Genomic DNA, 21,325 nt, shown 5'->3' on the forward strand with positions numbered 1-21,325 from the left:
CAGATTCATTATTCCCCATCTTTATCCACCTTTTTTTTTATCCATTCATGTTCTTACCCACCCATCCATCTGTCCGCCTTTCTGAGCTCCAGCCAGCCATTTAGTCATCCAGCAGCACTGTCTTTAGTCTCGGAGTTTCATGTATGTCTTCAAAAAACCCTCCTGCCACTCTCCATCCAACCAGCTTAACTGTGTTCAGGATCTATGCCAGATTCTGTGGCTACAGGAATGAGTACCAGCTGTTCTTCATCCATAAAGACCTCACCATCTAGTGAAGTCGCGACTTTATGAATAAAGCCTATGCAGTAACCTCCTCTGTAGACCCGAATGTGTTCTCCGCCTAGATCCTCAAGCAGCACTTTTGGTTGCCCTAGCACCAGGACCATTGCTACCTGGACCAGGGACAGTTGACCAGTAGGCTCAGAAAATGGAAGAGGGGAACAGCAACCCATGTGGGGCCACCACAGCACAGGTCCTAGAGCACAGGTTCCAGAGCAGCTGCCACTCAAGTGCAGTTACTCTTTGGAAGTCTAATACTTCCTCCCTTCAGCCCCTAGACCAGCATTGTCCAAAATGAGTATAATGTGAGTCACATCGTTTTAAATTTTCTAGTAGTCATATTTAAAAAAGAAACAGGTAAAATTAAAATTTCAATATATTTTTCTTTACTTTTATCTTATTTTTCAATATTTTACTTATCTAATATATTGTCATTTCAATACGTACTCAGTACAAAAAATTAATAAGATAGTTTATATTCTTGCATAAAGTCTTCAAAATCCAGTGTATTTACAGGACTTCTCAATTCAGTCTAGGTACATTTCAAGTGCCCAGCCAAGAGCCCATTTGGTGAGTGGCTACCATGTAGGTCAGGACAATTCTAGACCCCTCACCACTATTTGAAGGCCAGGCCAGACCACGAGGCCACCCTAATCACTTGGGGCCTTTCCAAATTGATATTTGCTAAATATTTGCTTGGTCATTAGTCATAGGAATAGCTGGGCTCTGTGACAGGAAGGACATAAAGCAAAGGGCATTGAGGACAACACTCACAACCCTCCTGTGTTAGTCAGTTTTCCATTACTGTGATGAAAGACCTGAGAAAGTCAACTTAAAAGAGGAAATTTTTATTTTAGTTCATGGTTTCAAAGGTTTCATTCAGTCCATGATCACTTGTCTCTGGTGTTTCTGGGCCTATGGAACATCGTGGTGGGGAGGGCGTGGCAGAGCAAAACGCTCACCTCATAGCAGCCAGGAAGCAGGTAAGAGAGCAGGAAGAAGAGAGGGACAAAATATATCTTTCAAAGACACACCCCCAGTGACCTGCCTCTTCCAAGTAGGCTCCACCTCCAACATTTCCACTATTTCCCAATAGTGCCACCAGCTGGGGACCCAGTCTTCAACACAGGAGACCTTGGGAGATATTCCAGGTCCAAACTACAATACCTCTGCTGTCCTCAGCAATTGAGGTCCAGCCCCAAATTAAACACCCCTCTCAGCAAAACCTCATGCTCCTCAGACTGGCCTCCAAATACAGTACAGCCACCTGCTGTGCTCCTGAACTGTCCCCACTTCTTAAAAGGCCCTCCACTCCCATCCACCTACATACACAACTGTTCTGTCACCTTGGCCTGCTCCATCTTTGTGCAAGATCAGGGCTGTGGTAGCTCCTCCCCAAGGTGGGGCTCCAGGACCCTAGTCAGCCACTCCGCCTCAAAACCATCACTGTTCACATCAAATCTTGTCTCCTCATGTGATTCCTCTCTCCTGCAGGGCCAGCAGCTAAGGTTGGGAACACACAGAGCCACTGATCCATGTTCTTGGGGATCCTAGACCATTCCACACCCCCAAAGTCAAGCGGGTGAGGAGGAGCCAGACTGATTTATCATTCAAGACCTCTCACCATCAGGTTCTGCCTTCCTCCATCATCTCCCCCCAAAAAGTGCATTCCCTGAAGATCCCAGCCTTGTGCTGCCTTCAGCACATTCCAGGACTTCGTACCTCTGTGCTCTTGCCCATGCTGTTCCTTCTGCTTAGACTTTTTCCTCCCTTCCCTTCTCTGCTTAGAAGAGTCCTTACAACCATTCAGGGCTCAGCTAGCACTCAACTCACGGAAGCCTCCCCTGACAGTCCCAGACAGAAGGTAACTCACCCACATGCCTACAAACAAAACTGTCCTCCACACTCTGCATTCCCTTAAGAGCAGATATGGGATCTGTTACCTCAAGAGTGCCCAATGGGTACACAGTAGGGTCTCAGAAAATGTTTATTAAATAACCAAGTGGGAGCAGGGTACATTGGCACACACCTGTAATCCCAGTGGCTCCAGAGGCTGAGGCAGGAGGATCACAAGTTCAAAGTCAGCCTCAGCAACTTCGCAAGACCCTCAGCAACTCAGCAAGACCCTCTTTCTAAATAAAATACTGAAAAGGTCTGGGGATGTGACTCAATGGTTTTGTACCCCTGGGTTCAATACCCAGTACCAAAGAAGAAGAAAAAAACAGCCAAGTGGGAAGTTCATGGCTTACTAATAGCCCACATCACCAGTGGGCTGCCTGGGCTCCCCACTCTTAGACTCAACCTCAGTTACTTCTTGGAACCCCACCTCTCTGTGGAACCCAGACAGCTTTGGCTCACATTCTTGGGGTGACAACACCCTGAGAAAGCTCTGCAGGTGTGCCCAGATCAGACCCCTCTGGAGCAACTCTCCACAGGGACCCATGTCCATCTCCAATTCTCTGCGTCCTTTGCTACAGACTTCCATGACTCTCCAGCAGCCCCCCAATCCCCACCCACACACTCTAAAGTGCTATCCCCCTGGTTCTGCCTGGGGGATGTCAAATGTCACAGGTAATTTGGTTTACTCAAGAGTTTATTGGGAGATTATTTATCTATGTTCTCTGGAAATGAAGGCTGTACTAGATCTTACTGATTATATTACCCCACTGAGAGGCAGAAATAATCCTGAAGGTGGCAAGTTAAATCACCACTTTGTAATCTACTAAAACAAAACTAATACCCAAAGAAACGTTTTCTCTGCCGTTTTATAGCAATTTCACCATTAAGCTGTCTTTGATTGCAATTCATAACAATGAATAAAGCAAAGAGAAAAGGATATCTTCAGTCCTGCTGAAGTATTTATTCTGAATATGAATGATTTTCCCCATAGGCAAAAACACCAGGCATCACTTCCAGGGTAGCCATGGCCCACCCAAAATGACAAGTCAGAGTGACCAGGGTCACACTGCAGAAGCAAACTGCTTCATGGTCCCTCCTCCCGGGAGAAAACCACCAAGCCTCTTGGTTGTCTGTGTCCTTTCTGTCCCTCACCCACACGCCCACCCCGTGCTACTTGCTTAACTAACACAAGGTTATTCTGCAGTCTCTCCACTTAACATGGCTCCTGTGGACAGAGGTATTCCTTGTCAGTTCCCTCCACAATTTACACTTTCATAGGTGTGGCTATTAAATGTCTGTCCCCACTGGAATCTGCACCCCATCAAGGCAAGGATCAAGTGTTCTTTTGCACATCATTCACCTCAATGAAGATAAAAATACTGACTAAATACTAAGAACAAGATCAGGGTGGTTTTTGTTGTTGTTTGTTTTGGTACTGGTAGCTTTCCCAGAGCTAGAGCCACAGCCTTCTTTATTTTCTATACTGAAACCAGGGTCTTGCTAAATTTCTGAGGCTGGCCTTGAATTTGTGAGCCTCCTATCTCAGCCTCCTCAGTCTTAAGCTATGATATCCTCTCGGTTCCCCCATCCCATCCCCCAGGCTTCTGCCACCACACCCAGCACAAGATTGGGGTTTTAATGCTTATAGATCCTCAAAGGCAACACGTGCTTTCCATATGCTCAGCCAGAAGGCAGCCCCCAGTGGTCCAAGACTGACCCTGGACACCAGTTTTTCCTCCTGAGTGTGGATGGCCGTGATGGGTAATTGCAGGTGCTAACCTGATTGGATTAAGATAGCTGGTGAAGCATCATTTCTGGGTGTTTCTGGGAGGGGGTTTCCATAAAAGATGGGCATTTGAATCAATTGACTTAATAAGGAAGGTCCTCTCTCACCCACTGTGGGCAAGCACCCCCGGTCAGCCCAGATAGATCAAAAAGACAGAGGAAAGCAAAGTTCACTCATTCTCCTCCTCCTCCTCCCCCTTCCCTCTCCCTCTCCCTTCCCCTCTCCCTCTCCCTCTCCCTCCCCCCTAGAACTGGGGCACCCCTTTCCTCCTGCCCTGGGACATCAGAATTCCAGCTTGCACCTGCTGCTCCCTGGACCTCAAACCTTTGTCCTCTGAGAGTTACACCATTGGCTTCCATGCACAGTTCTGAGGTCTTTAGACTTGGACTGAGCCACGTCACCAACTTCCCTGGCTCTACAGCCTGACCTGGGACTTCCCGGCCTCCATAATCACCTGGGCCAAGTCCCCTAAAACATCCTCTGAGATGTTTCTCTATCCTATTGGTTCTGTCCCTCTGGAGAACACAGGCTAATACAATGACTCAGGGCCACTTGTCCATAGACTTGGGGACATACATCCCAGGACTGTCACAGTGTAACCTTTAGGCTACTCTGTAAACCTACAAGGGAATCACAAAATATTTAGGGAAGAGCTACAGGGATTTGGCTCCTCATGGGACTGAGAATCAGAAAAACACATGCAAATGTGTGCTAGCCAGGATACAGGCTAGATCCCTCGGTTATTCTAAAAAAATCTGTAAAACCAAAGTGGTCCCCAGAGACACAGACCTTCCAAATCTAAGTCCAAGGAGACAGGTTTATGGATCATTATTAAATTGCTGAGAAAAGGTATAAACCAGCAGAATATTAAACATAAATCAGACAAATGAGGCTGCGGCCCCATTAGTAACGAGGACACTTGGACGTTGGCCAGCAACACCTCAGCCTCGTGGACACCTGGTTCAGAGTTTGGGGGTTGGAGACAGGGAAGGGAGAAGGCCTGAGCCTCACAGCCCCAGGCTCCTAACCAGGTCCTCCCCAAGTCCCCAGCCTTTGGACCTTATGCTCAAGAATGCAGAAACAAAGTCAAGTTCATAATGGGTCCTAAGCAAGTGGGAATGGTGTATTTTGAACAGTTGCAAGCTCTAGCATTCCAGCCAGGTCAGGGGGACACAGGGAGGACAGGACAGAATTGCTATGTCCACTTAACACTCAAGACTGAGGCTCTGAGAAGTTACAGGAACCACCCAAGATGAGGAAGCCAGGGAGGACTTTGTCGCCTGTCTCACCTCCTGCCCAGGAGGCAGGTGCCAGCACCTCTAATGTTCTCCCCACATGGACCAGAGGGCACAACTGGCCAACTCCTCCCATTTGCCCCTCAGAAAAACTGGACAGGGGACCACTCCCCAAAACTCCTTTCATGCTCACCAAAGAGCCTCACCCCACTCATCCCCCAAGGTCAGAGAACCAGGCGAGGCTGGAGTGGACAGCAGGGGAAAGAAGAGGCCTTTTACCAGGCTCTCATGGAAATCTGAGCACCCAGAGGACAATAGCAAGGCAGGGCAGCCAGTGGCCCACAGTGCTCCCCACCCTGAGCATCACAGCAGGGCTCGAGTGGCAACAGGTAACCCCTGGCGCATCAAGGGAAGGTCAAGGATGACCCGCCCCGCCCCGTCTCACCTTCACTACTGATGAGCATGACACTGTCCTGCCACAGCAGAGCCCAGTGCCAAGCCTGAGTGGGCATGGAAGGACACCCTTTCGTTCAATAGATTATTTGACTGAGGAAAGGTAGTAAATGGAACCAATGATTGAGTTAAAATAACTTGAAATACTTTGGCCTAGGAGCACCAGGGTGGAATGAGCCAAGTCCGGACCCCAGGACAAGCACTTGTCAACTGAGGCCAGCCCTGCAGGGTCTCTGACAGCCCCACCCCCACCATTGGTGCATGCAGCAAGCATTTGCTAAGCATCCTTGACAACCGGGCATGTGAAAGGAACTGGAGAACAACAATGAAAAACAGGCCCCTGCCCTCCCGGAACATACAGTCTAGTAGCTAGTAAATGAGACAAGTACAGATGTGACGAGAATAATACCTCTGATTTCCCAAGTGCTGACTTTTTAACAGCACCATTCTCAGAAATTTACAGGTATTAACTTGACAAATCCTTTAAGGAAAGTTCTATTGTTTCCATTTACACATGAGGCACAGAAGGGTTAAATAACTTGCCCAATGTCACACAGCCAGTAAATACCGAACCAAGAACAACCATCCCAGATATGCCTGGTTCTAAGTCCTTTATATCTTTTTTTTTTTAAACCATAACTTAGTACCTATTGGTTCATCTTTCCCAATCCTTGCCTCCACTGTTCTCTCTAGCCCCCAGTAACCTCCACTCTACTCTCCACTTCTAGGAGAGCAACTTTTTTAGATTCTACATAAGTAAGACCATGTGGTACTTGTCTTTCTGTACAAAGACCTTTTTCTTAACCCCCTCACTCTATACCTCTTGTAATAAGACCTGTGAAACAAACAGGGTGAGAGGGAAGAGCAATTGATGGAGGCTCTTTTAACTCAGGGAAGACCTCTCTAAGGAGGAACAGAGACCTAAAGGAAGTGAGAGAGGGAGTCATAGAGACATAGGAGGATGGGGAGAAGCCTTCCAGGCAGCAGAAACTGTGACACACCCTGGCGCATAACCAAGCATGGGCGTGTTCAAGGAACAGAAGGCCACTGGGGTGGCTAGAGTCAGGGGAGAAGGAAGGTAGGCCCAGATCCCCCTGGTGAAGTGGGAGGCTTGGTTCGGCGTGCACAGGAAGCACCAGTGCTGGGAGCCAGAGCAATGACGTGTGGTGAATCACTCTGGGGGAAGCAACTGGGCCAGGACCTCAGACACTGAGTCACCTGTCCCTCATCCCCCAGGGAGGCCCCGGCCTGTCCCATGGCCTGTGAGGAGATCCCGTAAGAAAAGGCCTCAGTGTTGGAAAACACAGTCCTCCCAGTTCCCATCTCCAACAGGAAGGTGCTTGGGAGCCCCCAGGGCAGCCACTCCCAGGGTGTCAATGACCAAGGGTGGCAGTGGACCCACCTCTAGTGAGGGGTGGGACACATAGGTTGAACGAGGCCAGAGCTCCAGCAGCCTGTGAGGGCAACTCTGAATCCAGCTGGCAGATAATTTCGCCCAATTCTCTGCCAAGCTGGCCTCTCTGGCACTAATTTCCTATTTGGGGCCAAAAAAAAAAAAAAAAAAAAGTCGTTTCATTCCTGGACCTGCAAGGACCTGAAAACTAATCCCACTAGCATTTTGAGCTGTGCCATGAGATTGGAGGTTTGCATGGGCAGCGCAGAGTTGGGCCCAGAGGATGCAAAGATGGTGTGGATGTATGCCAAGCATGGTGATGTGGGGGACAGGGAGTTTTTTGGCCTCAGCTCCTCACTACATGTGCCAAGCACTGATGGGGTGTGTTCCCCTATTTGTCCCTTCTGCAAGTAGCCAAACATAAAGCCGGGGACATCTGGTGATGGAGGACTCAGAAAAACACTTATTCCCTCAAATGTGAATAATATTATTAATAATAATAAAATCTACATTGAACAAGCCCCACATGTCGTTCAATCTTCATTTAATTATGAATATGCTTCATTTAATCTCTGTAATAACCCTATGAGATAGGTAATGTTCTTAAGCCCATTTTACAGATAAGGAAAGGGAGCCTCAGGGAGGATAAGTAGTGTCCCCAAGGTCCCACAGGTGGTGGAGACAGAATTTAAATGGGCTCTGGCTGCCTTCAGAGGCTGTATTCTTTTATCTCATTAAGAGGATCCCCTTCCACAAAGGACCCAGGGTAGGTTTATCTCTCACTGAATGCCAATGCTCCATTAAACAGGTTGAGTAAGAATTTAGTCTTCACCAGGTATCAGAAACAGTGCTAAGCACTGGTCATACATCACCATTTATATTTAGTTATTACTTCCCAGTTCATGAGTCAGGAAGCAAAGGTTCAAAGTTAATTTCAGGTTCCAGGACCAAAGGTCACAGGTGAGCGGACACTTGAGCTCGGGTTGTCTAAGCTGCATGCCCAATCTGTGTGTCCACTGCTGAGGGTCCTTGGCGGCTCAGGGCGGACCAGGCTTCTTCAGCATCCTGCCCATGAGGCCAGATTGGAGCGTCCAGTCCCCATGAGGAAAGCCGAGCCTGGCTCTAGACCAGGCTGAAAGCAGCCCCTCTGGGATATGTACCCCCACAAGGAACTCCTCCTGCACCAGCTGCTCCAGACAGGCTGCGCCAAGGCCACAGAGAGACCCCAGGTCAAGTACTTCCTCCTCCCAGGTCCTGCCACTCAGGACTGCAGATCTATTGGGTTCCCCTGATCCCCACATCTTGGGGAACACCCTGCCACATGACCACAGGAAGGAAGCATGGCCAGAACCCCACCTTAAGGAGACTGAGGAGGAACACCAACTCCTGAGGGTCTCCCGTATCACCACAGCACCCCTGCCCTCCAGGCAGATAAGGGGTCTGACACAGGACAAGGGGAAACCATGGCAACATGAGGGCTAGCCTGAGGGCCTGAAGAGCTAACGGAGAACACAGAGAGAGGGGACACTGCACACTCTCCCTGCCCAGATGGCGGGGTGCAGCCAAAGACTTCCCCTCCTGACAGCCCACAGCTGCCGTGAGGAAGGAGGCCATCTGGAACTGAGGGTGAGGCAGCTCTGAGTCCTCACCAGCCCCCAGTGCTCCTGTGGACAACCATCTGCTCCCCCAGCTGCTGGGCCCAGGCTTCGCCCTACACTCCCCTCCTCTAATCTCCCACTTGGGTCTCTCCGGGGGCCCACACAGTGCGGAGACCTCACACGTGTTCTCTTTAATCTTCAAGTCACCCCAAGAGATAGGACAGTTATCAGCTCCATTTTACAGATGAGGAAAATGAGGCACAGAAAACTGCCTTGCTCCATAGTCAGCCACCCATGTGTGGTGAAGCCACATGGGATGCAGGCCCGTCCCATCCAATTCCAAAGCCTTCCACATAGCATCAGCCTCTGGCCCCAGCAGACATTTCTGCACCCCAACTCTCCAAAGGACCAACCTTGGGAATCCCCTGTGGGACTGGAACTGACTTCCTTCCCTTGCCTCCTGCCCCAGGGGCGTCTTGCAAAATCCTCACTTCCTGCTATTTACTCTCTGGTTGCCCAAGGAAGCACTGATAGACAGGCTCGAACCCAGCACTTCCTGTTGCCTGGCTGCAGAGCGGCAGCATCAGGTCCCCAAATGTTGTTTACTAATAAATCCCTGAGAATTTATAATAAAGTTGATGGGGCCTAACTGATGGGCCCAGGACAAAAGGGAGCCAATTACCCAGCACTCTCTGCTGTGATCTTAAAACAGATGTTTGAGTGTGTAAAATTATGGCTTGTACTTGGGAACTGCAGATACAATTCCAACCTTCCCTTTTATTGCCACTCATAAATGTTAAATGCAGCGAGATCTACATCAGAAATTCAGTTGTTGCCATTTTGTCCTGCGTTCCTGAAGCTGAGGCTACATTTCAGAGTTGGTGTCCTGGTAATTACTCCACAATTCCAGTGAGCGTCAGGTAGGCATTCTTGATCTCCACACAATGTGCAGCAGAGGACAGGCCACCCCTGCTTAACCCTGTCCTGGGAGTAGGGGTCAAGGGGTCACCAGCTCCTGTCCTTAGAGTTTATACTTCAGTGATGCAAATTAGCAAATTGAGCCCCTCCCAGTCTTCCAGAACTCAAATCAGCCTAAGTCTGAGCACATTTACAAGGTCAACTGGGAAGGTAAGATGGGTTCATGCACATTTGGATGTGATTTGCATACGGGGTTATACTTGGTTCTCTGGAACTTCCCAGGCCCCCCACAAGGAGACCTCCAGGGCTGGGCAACAGCCCTCTCCCTACAACCACCCACAGAGGAAGTGAGGGGTGCAGAGGGAAACACAGAAGGGAGCCTGGCAATGTGGAGCCTCCCCCCAGAATTCTCAACAGCAGTGCTTTGGCTTCTGTCCTCAGGACCAGAAGACTTTACTGTGTATGTCCTGAAAGTCCCTGAGAAACCAACACACCAAAGGGCCTGTAAGAGTTTGTGTCCCTCAAAAACAATTTTTAAAAACCGTGTCAAAGTCCTTTCCCCAGTACCTCAGAATGGGACCTTATTTGGAAATAGGGTCTTTAGAGTTAATCAAATTAAAATAGGTCATTAGGGCAGGCCCTAATCCACATGACTGGTGTTCCTGTAATAAAGGGGAAATACGGACACAGGACATGCACAGAGAAAAGAGCATGTGGAGACACAGGGAGATGGCCTTCTATAAGACAAGAAATGCCCGAGGCCTCCCAAAGCCAGGAGAGGGGCCTGGAGCTGGCTCTCCCTCACAGCCCTCGGAGGAGACAACCCTGCCGACAACTTGCAGGCTTCTGGCTTCCAGGTCCATGAGAGAATGAATCTCTGTTGCTTAAGCTGCACAGTTTGTCAGACTTTGTCACAGCAGACTTAGGAAAGGAGCACACTTGCCATTGCTGGAACACTGTGTTTGACAATCAATCAGACAAAGCCGGGGCACAACTTTGCCACCCTTGGTCCATGGAAGGTCTAAGGTGGCATCTCATGTTAGGGGAGACCTGCCTCTGCTCATGTGAGCTCAGGAAAGTCCCCAGCAAGCAGTTCACATGATTCCGGGTATGGGACACTGGGCCAATGTAACATGACAGGGCTGAAGAGAAAAGGAAGTTTAATCACCTCCATGTCTGCCAATGAAGTAAGAAGAAAAAGGCAAAAGAATGTGGCAGGAAAGAGACATCACCAGAGCCGCCACAAAAGTTCCTTAAAGCGAGGCCCGACCTGTTCCCAAGAGCCCAGCTTGAAAAAAAGGTGAGGATGTCAATTCACATTTTCATTCACCAGGAGGAGAAAATCACCATGGCTAGCAAATGTAGGTCCTCAAGGAACAAAAAGAGAGAGGACTCAGCAGAAGACACACAGGTGACTGGCAAGAAAGAAGACTGTGTGTCCCCTTACCCAGAACAACAGCCTATGGATCAGGGCCCTGACCCCCCCACCTAGACTGCCTTCTCAACCATCCAGGATGTCACATTTAGAGAAAAGGTGACAGACCAGCTTTGTCAGGGAGCCTGTGAGGGACCCTAATCTCTGCTACTGAGTAAGCATCATCACTTCAGAGAAATCTTAACCCCAGTCCTATTTTGTAGCAGGAAGTTAGAAATTAAGGAGACTAAGTCAGGTGTGGTAGTGCACACTTGTAATCCCAGTAACTCAGGAGGCTGAGGCAGGAGGATCACCGATTCAAGGCTAGACTGGGCAAATAATGAGATCCTGTCTCAAAATAAAAATTAAAAAGGGCTGGGAATTTAGCTCAGTGGTAGAACACCCCTCGGTTAAATCTTCAGTACCACAAAAATAAATAGATGAATAGATAGATAAATAGATGACAGATATAGATAATAGACTTGTTGAACAAGTGTAGTCTCAGACACCACAGAGCTCTGAGCCCATATGGCCCTGCCACCCCACATGAAATGTTATAGATCCTAAAAAGCAGACCCCTCTAATTCTACCCATTGTACATGGGAGCCCCCATTTATTTAGCCACTGAAACCTGACCATAAGCCCTGGCTACTCTCCTTGCCCCTTCTATTCTGTAGTGAGTCCCATGGTCCAGGATCACTCTATCCCAAAGATAAGGCCCTGGGCTCTGGTCCCACAGCCAACTACCCACTGGACCCTAGTTCTTCCCCAGCCTCCAGCTGCCAGCCTGGCTCCGCTTATCCCTTCCCACAAAGCCAGGTTCCACTGCAATGCAAACCAGACCACACTTACCATGTCCTAGCTTGAAAATCCATTATGGCTTACCAAAGCCCTCAGGAAAATATCAAGGCCCTTGTTTCAGATACAAATGTGAGCCCTGTGTCTCAGTGTTAAAGACACAAGCATTCTGAGCTCCAGGAATTCCTTCCCCAAGTATTCCAGGCCTCCCCTGGGATGTGGCTTACATGGATGACTTACCTACTCTGCCGTGCAAAGGGCACCAGGAATCCACACAGGCCTGAAGCCAGGCCCTCCAGCCACAGACAGCCCACAGGCTGTGCTACACCTACTGAATTACCTGGCCCTGGATTCTGTCTAGTCAAGGATGCCACACTCAGATAGCAGTGCCCACCAGCATTGGTGCCTGGGGACAAGGCATTGCAACTTGGAGGTCGACTCCATAGTCTTTGAGCTGCAGGGACCAGAGCGAGAAGGGAAGCTTCCTCTTCCCTCCTGTATTACAAGGTCAGATTCCTCCTTGCTTTATAGACCCTCTTCAGGATCCTGCGGCCCTTCCTGTGACCTAACCTTGCTTAACACCACTCCTACCTCTGATCAGCTTCATCATCTTGATTTCAGAGGCCCCTTTCCCAAGAGCAACCCTTCCTACCCCCTCTGTAAAGAAATGGCAAGGGGAAGTGCTTTCTGTGGCTCCGCCCACTGACAGCCTCCAAGCTGTGGACCCTAGCCAGCATTTGTCAGCTTCATCTCCAGCCATTCTTTGCCCTGAACTTTCCTCCCCAAGCTACTTGGCCTCCGTGTATGCCTGGTTGAGCTGTCCCCAGTTCCTCACCAAACCCTCTCTTACTCTCTCAGGCTTCCTTTACTTCTCATCTCCTGGCTCCCCATCCCAGGCCTCTCCACAGCTCCCTCTATGATGATGTTAATTATCTACTTATTGGTAGGACCTACTAGAGGAGAGTTGCAGGATGATAGCTGTAAGTCCTGTTGACACCTGACTCACCAGGTCAAGGCAGAGACCCCCATGGCTGTTGAGAGAATGTTTATGGAAGGGTCAAACCAACAAGTGACTCAGACGCTCCATCTGTCGTAACCACCAGATCCCTTCTGATGGTTGCACTTGGGCCAGAAAGTCCTCAGCTCTTTGGTGAAATCCTGCACCAGTCACCCGTTGTGGGGCAAGGGGTACCATCACAGGCATGCCAGATTGTCAGGAGTTGCTTATTTCAAAAACTCAAAAGAACAGGAAGCAATTTCATTAACAGAAAGTACTGTTTGTGAGTCACCTCCAATTTAGGGCTTCTTTTTAAAATGTCCTTAAAAGCTCTATGGAGCATATTCAGCTATATGCTGAATCTGGTTAAATGGAAATTGCTCAATATGGATGTCTTACCCGGGAACATGGAAGACTGGGAGGACTCCTGCATGCCAGAGAGCTGCCCTCCAGTTTGAAAAATAGAGCCCAGGAGCTGAGCATAGGGAGATCCCTCCCATCCCTTTTGCCCCTGCCACTCGGGTTTTGTCTCTTCTGCCCATTCTCCTGATTTGGCATTACAGGGACCTGGAAAACAGTCTTGACCACAAGACACAACTTTCAGAGAGTGATCCAGAAGGCAGTCCTCTTTAAGTGGATGGGGAAGGGTTGTGGAGAAAGCCTGCAAACCCCCATATACCAGGAAATCTTATCTCTTTCCTGTCACTCAGACCTGGGCTCTCTACCATGAGGCCAGGAAAGGAAACCAAACTGGGCATCTGGAGGCTCCCATCTAACCTGGGAGTCCTAAAGCTGCTCCTCTTCCTCTGCAGCAGCTGCCTTCTGGGAATCTCCATGTACCTCTAGAGACCCCTATCCTGTACAGATCTTGTCACTGGCCCCCACTGGCACTAACAGAATCACACCTGACTCACAAGGAACAGTGGAACCTCCAGCACCAGATGGGACAAATTCATGTGTTAGTCCAGAGGCAAGCAGCACACCCCCTCGTGATCCAGGGGCTCGTGACCATGCACAAGGGAGAAGGTGGTGCATCCCTGCTCCTTCAACACTGTTCCTCCAGAGCCCAGGCTCCTGGCCTGGTAAGGACAAGAAAGAAGTTTCCTCGGAAGCCCTGGAAGTTGTGATAAGTCAGTTCCTTCCACCTTAGTCAGCCACTCCCACATCCATCATCTTGTGCTGTCCCAATTCTGTACATGGAGAAACTGGGGATTATAGAGGTTGTCTTTTCACATCAAAATGCAGTCCATCGGGCTGGGGAGATAGCTCAGTCGGTAGAGTGCTTGCCTTGCAAGCCCAAAGCCCTGGGTTCGACCCCCAGCACCACAAAAAAAAAAAAAATGCAGTCCATCATCATCAATCCCCAGGCATTTGTGAACACTGTATAGTCCCAGGTCCCACTTGGACCTCCTGGATCCGATCTGCATTTTAACAAGATCGCTGGTGAGTTTCAGAAGCACTGGGCTGGGGATCTATCCATCATCTGAAGGCAGTCCTTTTATAACCAGTGATGCCACACTTTGGGTGGTAAGGGCCTAAGGGGCTAGAAGCAAACGCACACACTTTCCTAGCTCAAGGTCTGATAAGCCCCGTCTATTTTGCTTTTAGCCACCCTGAAGGACATAAAGTGGTTGTCTCTGTTCTCCAAACTTCTGGGGTTCCTCATGAAGTCTAAACTACTCCCTGGTTCTCACCTGCCGGCCAGCCGCCATGGCAAAGGAAGAGTCATGGCGCCCCCACGTGGCAGCATCAATACTGCAGCTCACCAAAGACCAAATCACAACTGGTTGGAAAGGGGACATCAGATTCTTAGGGAACAAGTACAGTAGACCTCCTTACCTCACTGTTTCACCTTCCATGGCTTCAGTTACCCACAGTAAAGCATGGCCTCAAAATATTAAGTGCAAAACTCCAGAAATAAGTTTTAAATTGCACACCATTCTAAGTAGTGTGGTGAAACCTCACACTGTCGTATTCAATCCTACCTGGAATGTGACTCATCCCTTTGCCCAGTTTATGTATGCTGTAAACACTACCTGCCCATCTGGTTGTAAGATCAAATCAACTATCTGGGTATCGTTGTTAATTTCTTCCTGTCTCTGAAGATTTTATCACAGGTACATATGTACAGGAAAACAGTACATATAGGGTTTAGTACTACCCATGATTTCATGCAACCACTGGGTCTTGGAACATATCCTAACCCCCACCCCCAAATAAGTGAGGACTACTGTAATGCTATATTCAGCACACATTTTTGGAAAGCAAAAGTCCCATATTCTAGTCACACAAACTTCCAGAAGGGTAACACTCAGAAACCTGCTGACATGAAGATTCCTGGCTCTGCCATCTACCAGCTTTGTGATGTTCACCAGCATCCAGAAGGTAGAGAGTTGGACAAGATGATTTCAAGAATTCTAATGCTCTGGTTTTTCCTCACTGAAAATACTGCCTTCTCCTTTCCATGTTTCATGTGAGCTGCAGGAAGGCAGCTGGAAACAAGGAGGAGTCCACCTTGCAGTTATGGGATGTAGAGACTCAGGACCAGTCACAGAAGGACTTTCACCCAGCTAGAGACTCCCCTGACCACTGCCTGGGCCCTCTCCATTTTTCAAGACCTATCCCATGCAGTTCACTTGCTCCTCATGGCAACCTCACTCCGGTCCTAGAAACCTCCACACTGGCATGGATACCCTATCACTGGGACCACTGTTTTCTGGCGTCTATTCATCCAGCTCATCCTCAGGATACTATACTGGGATTTACATCTTGGAAGCTGAGCTACTGGGAGGGTCTTCCCAATGTTTCCAGCTTTTCTTCCCCAAGCATTAGCTAAGTCTAATCTAAATAATAGACCTGGATATTTCAAAGTTTCAAAGTGCATGTAGAAAAAAGCAATTAGTGTGAGACCTTCAGCATGTGGTGGATAAAGGCCTGCTATCTTGTGATAAGAAAAGCAGTTTAAGTGTTCTCTCTCCCTCCATTGATCCAGGACTCCAAATCTAACGGTCCATCTGGCCCTCAAAGGATGTAAGCCTGGACACAACTAGTGGAAAAGGTCCAAGACAAACACAGTTTCCTATATTCTCTTATTTACTCTGTGTTTTAGGCTTGAACCTTGCAAATTCCACTGAAGGGTTAGAAGTAAACATCCTCTATTTGCCCTGTCCTGCCAGGATGTACCAAAACTGAACTAAGGATCAGGATTAGCCTGGAACTTGCCCACAGATATTGGGCAAGTCAGTAAAGCATTATATATTTAATACTATTGGAGACTTTTCCTTCCCTGGTCTCCCTAAAACATACACCTTCCTTTATTCTCCTGAATATGTTGCTCCTAATTGAACATCTTGTTCATTTTCCCTCTTGAACTTATGCTTAAGAAGTCACTTACTAGCTGGGTGTGGTGGTGCACGCCTCTAATCCAGAACTCAGGAGACTGAGGCAAGAGGATCAAAAGTTTGAGGCCAGCCTCAGCAACTTAGGTAGACTCTGTCTCAAAGTAAAAAAAAATAAAATAAAAAGGACTGGGGATATAGCTCAGCAGCACCTCTAGGTTCAATTACCATTACCCATCCCCCCAAAATCATTTACTAGCCAGGTACAGTGGCACACATCTGTAGCCCCAGCAACTAAAGAGGCAGGCTGATCCCAAATTCAAGACCAGCCTAGGCAACTTAGCAAGAACCTGTCTCAACAATATGAACAATAGAAAGGGCTGGGAGTGTATCTTAGTGGTGGAGCAGACTTAATCCCCAGAGCCACGGGGGGGGGGGGGGAGGGGGTAGGAGTCACCCCATTTCTACACTTCTTGAGCTCCCCATAATAGCATTCAATTCTTAAAGACGGGCTCATTCCAGGTTTGAAGGTAATATCCCAGGAATGCCCCAGGCAAGAGCCATTCAGAGATGGCACTCCAAGACTGATTTGAATGGTCTTGAGATAACTAGTGGTAAGAATCTCTATGTTCACATTACTGTGAGCACAGGATACTGCCCAACCTCCTTCCCCCAAACTGGCTCCCCATTTCCACAAGGTCAAACTTCTTGTACAGTTCCAGTAGCTTTGGGCTCACCTCAAGCCTTTTTTTTTTTTTTTTTTTTTTTTTTTGCGGTGCCAGGGATTGAACCCAAGGCCTTGTGCTTGCAAGGCAAGCACTCTACTGACTGAGCGAGCTATCTCCCCGGCCTTTTAAGTCCACCAAACTCCAACCCTTCTGAAACCACTTCCTCGGCACCTAACCATACTGGCCACTGCCACTTTGCTGCCTCAACCTCCCATCCTCCAATGTCTCCGCAGCTCCTTCTCCCGCAAAGCTACGACTTCCTCTTCCTGACACATCCAAACACCATCCAGTCCCTAAACCAGGATAGCTCCAGCCCTGAGGCTACCTTCCACGCCCACATGGAGCTTCATTATCTCTCATCTCCATCCTGTACAACTTCTCACTCTCATCCAAACTACCACCAGTGTCTCCCACAGTCCCTACAGACTTAAAGCTCCACATCACATCTTTTATTCCAGGTTTGAAACCTTGGAGTTATTCTTGGTAAACTAATTTTATTTTTTCATAGTGATAGGGACTGGACCCAGGGTCTAATGAATGCTAAGCAAGCACTCTACTACTGAGCTATATCCCCAGTCCCTACACTAATTTTTCAAAATTATAAAATTCCTAAATGCTTGTTAATCTTAGAAAACATACAGCAGCAAGAATATACAATCAGAAACCACACACAATCCAACCCTGAAGAGGACATCACTTCATTTGGAAGCATCCTTCCGGCTTTCTGTGAAAAATGTATTTCATGTTCTTTCCAAACATGGGAGGCTGTGCACTTTATATCTACATTCCTTGTGTAAAAACTGAATGAACACCTATTAAAATCACTTAAAATTATTAAGGTACAGCAAATGTACTGTCTACCAAGGTCAAGAAAAAAAATTTAAAAACATGCAGAGAGTATAGCTCAGTGGTAATGTTTGTCTGGCATGCATGAGACCCTGGGTTCAATCCCCAGTACCACCTTAAAAAAAAAAAACAAGGGCCATCATCAGTTCCCTGAAGCCAGCTTCATGTTGCCTCTCCACTACCCCCAGGTAACTACTATTCATCTTCTATCACCTGAGTGGGAGATGGGCTTACATATTCTCTCTTCCAAATACACCACCTTTTTCCCCATTTGCTTGGCTTGTCTCCTCAAATGTGTACTATTGTAAAAGCCCACACCACCAAATTCCCTGAGCCTATCTCCTTCTACACACATTCCAGGAGCTTCCTGAAACATCCTGCCACTCCTGTTTAAAAATGTGAACAGCCTCACTGACCTACAGAACTCAAATCTGTCCTTCCCACCAACTCCCCCAAAGCCAACTGTCGTATTTGAAAAGTCCTCCACATGCAACCAGTCCAGTGCCTCTGCATGGATACTCACCAAGCCCTCTCAGTCATTCACAGTGAGCTTAAGTGACCCTACTGTGTAACTTCATGCCAGGCCTGGCTTTGCCCCCCAACACCGTCTTCCACAGCACCATGCAGACACTGGTGTCCCTCCTCCTGTAAGACAGCTTTGCTCTGCTCACCACTTGCTGGCTTGACCCAGGTTTCCCACTCACTCTACCAAGGGCTTATCTTTTCACAAGGACATTTTCAGAAGGAAACCATACCTGCCAGACAGGTTTAAGGCACGTGACTGGAACAGGCCTGGATGGGTCAGTTGCTCCTAGCACAACCGTAGAACCAGGAGTTTAAAGGGCCTGATTCAACGAAACATGGCACCTGACCCCTTCCCATCTATGGCTCATGACTTATATAGTTAGGTTCTCTTCTGATGGCTACATCCCCTTTCCACACAAACCACCACCCCACAAACATACACCAACACAGCTCACACGCACACCCAACCAGTGACACACAACAGTCACCCGGACTCTGGGCTAGCACTTTTCTTTGGACAGGTTCTCTATCAGTCCTAGCACTTACCTTAATGCACCATCATCTACCTTCTGCTATTGTCAAAATCCTCAAACAAGGCCCACTTGCAGGGGCAAGATATACATCATAGGAACTAGGAGAACTAGGATGGAGATGAGAGATACTGAACTGGGAGAACTGAGAACTGAAAAGAAGCAACTTCCCATCCATTTGACTGTTAAGTCTTCAGGGCAGAGATCTCCAAGAGAAGTTAACTGGAATTTGGCCAAGAGACCTCTGCTCAAGAGAAGTTTGTTTTTTAAACTCAGATACACACAGGAGCACGTGCACACACACACAGAGCAACCTGCATTATGAAATTAAGAAAACCATTCCTTTGAGTGTAAGACAGGTTTCTTTTATTAGTTTTTTTTTTTTTTCTTTTTTTTTCCTAAACTTGTCTCATGTTTACTGAATGTTTTTCTCAGTGTAAGAATGTGACTTGGAGTTTAACAAATTTGGATAACGCAACCTGGAAAATGCTTGTCTGCACACAAGTTATCAATTACCACTCTCTGGCCTGCCTCCATGTAAATCGAATTGGTCTTAAAGCCTATCTAAACAGAGAGCAAGCAGACCATACCATCCTATTCCTAGTTTTAAACCTCAAATCCATCCCCATCCCAACACCCAAACCCTTCCCACACACACACACAATGTTTAGAAGAAATGGCCATTAAGGACTGAGTTACATCAGAGTTGACTTAATCCTGCACCAGCATTTCAAACAGCTACTGGCCTTTCAGCAGGTCAGCTGGAACTCTTGCAGCAGGACAGGGAGAAAGCATAGTTTAGGAATAGGGCTCCAGTGCCCTTAGGAACAGAGTCCTGGTGCTGTGAGGGACGCTTACACACCAACATAAGCGAACTTCCCCTTCCTCTCCAATCGTCTGTCTCTATAGCACTTTAGAGCTCTAACACTTAAAAACCTTTCTGCACAGAGACCGACAGAAATTTATTCCTACTATGCAAGGTATAGTCTTGGTTCTAACAACATAAGCCAAAACTAACAGAGAGGCACTCTGTTACACAGAATATCAGTTATTACAAAGATACAAAACATAACCAACAAAGCTTGTAACAGTTTATAGGCAGGAGGAACCAGCTCTGGCCTCTAATACAGGCTCCCCTTGAAGTTTCCAAACGCCTCACTCCTATCCACACCACCCCCAAAGAACAGTCAGAGGAATGCTTTGGTGCTCCTGACATTGGTTGAAGGAGGTGTTGCTCTAACATTGGGCACATTGTTTAACACTCATTTGTTTCAGACTCATCCAGTACAATCCAGTGTATCTTCGTTTTTTTTAATGATCTGTCATCTGTTTAACACGTACAAATTGGCAGATTCATGACAGATATTAACACTTAACACACAAGTGATTGTGTATGAGTCAAAAATAACTTTTAACTTTGTCCTAGGAGTTCAAACTATACCTCAAATTTACACAGAACATCTCTCACCAACAAACAGGCCAGGATACAAATCTTTAAATGCCATAATGAGCAAGATCAATTCCTCAGTGTAATTTACCATGCCTATGTCTAACAGTACATCTTCTGAAGAGAAAATTATTTAGACTTTGATGCTCAGGGTGTTAGTGAACTTTAAAGGAAGCATCTCCAAGTCTAAAATTCTGTTTACAACTTGCTCCCAGTGAGGGGCTCTCTATTCCCAAAAGCAGCACATGCCATTTGTAAAGGGAGTTCTTTCCTTAGAAGGAGGGAAGAGGGCAGGGCTGAGGGTAGAGGGGAAGGGTGAAGATTGGTGTGCCTTTGTTGCTCTCCTACATTAATTCACACCAGGCCATGCTCTGGTCTGCTCAGGAACAGAGGGAGCCCCCACCCTAAACCCCACACCAGGCAGAAAGTCTTTGTGGCAATGTCCACAACCAATTTTTGAAGCATAGTTAGAGGTCCTACCATAAATGTCATAGTGAAAAGCCAGCTTGATAGCTAGTTTTAGCTTTTGCTGTAGCTCAACTTTCCAAAACAAACTTATTTTGAAGAAGCATGATTAAACATAAATGGAGTGAAGCATAAGCTCAGTAAGACTAACTGGGCTTCTAAATAGTACCATTATGAAAAAAGATACAATGCACTTAATTTCTGTATCTAACTATTTAGAAGTCAAAATGCTCCATACATTACCTATATCCCCCACCCCCCCCCAAAATTCCCTAAAAACTGACTAAGAAATCTCCAGTATTCACTTGCTCTAGTTGATATTTAGAACAAAGTTGACAACTTAAAGCTTTATAATAGTCTGTTTTAATATAAACAAGTGTTGGTATCAATCAATGTCCATTTCAGGAAGCTTCTTGTCTGAATCCGAAGGCACAGCTGTGTCTGCACCCTGCTCAGCAGCCTGAGGGCCTGGGCTATCTCCTTGTCCGTCCACTGGTCCATTCTGCTCTGCATTTTTTTGCTCCTCTTTTGGAGGTTCCACTTTGGGTTTGGGCTTTGAAATTATAGGGTTACACATACTTGTCAACTCCTAGAATGGAAGAGAGAAAATTGGTTTCTTACCAAATTTTACATGACACGCTAAACCCACATTCACCCTTTCTCACTCAATCCCCAA

The 21,325-nt window shown here is 47.5% G+C and overlaps 1 protein-coding gene across 2 annotated transcripts in view; it reads right to left on the bottom strand.

Moving 5' to 3' along the window:
- Positions 1-19,086: 19,086 nt before the first annotated feature.
- The window catches only part of Hspa4 (heat shock protein family A (Hsp70) member 4), a 39,755-nt gene continuing 37,516 nt past the window's right edge, over positions 19,087-21,325 (bottom strand). For both annotated transcript variants that reach the window (XM_047555606.1, XM_047555607.1), the window contains one exon: positions 19,087-21,238. In XM_047555606.1, coding sequence (XP_047411562.1) covers positions 21,035-21,238 — 204 coding nt within the window. In that variant the 3' untranslated portion in view covers positions 19,087-21,034. The remainder of the gene's footprint in view (positions 21,239-21,325) is intronic.

The sequence above is a fragment of the Sciurus carolinensis genome, chromosome 6, assembly GCF_902686445.1.
Source record: "Sciurus carolinensis chromosome 6, mSciCar1.2, whole genome shotgun sequence".
Lineage (NCBI taxonomy): Eukaryota > Metazoa > Chordata > Mammalia > Rodentia > Sciuridae > Sciurus > Sciurus carolinensis.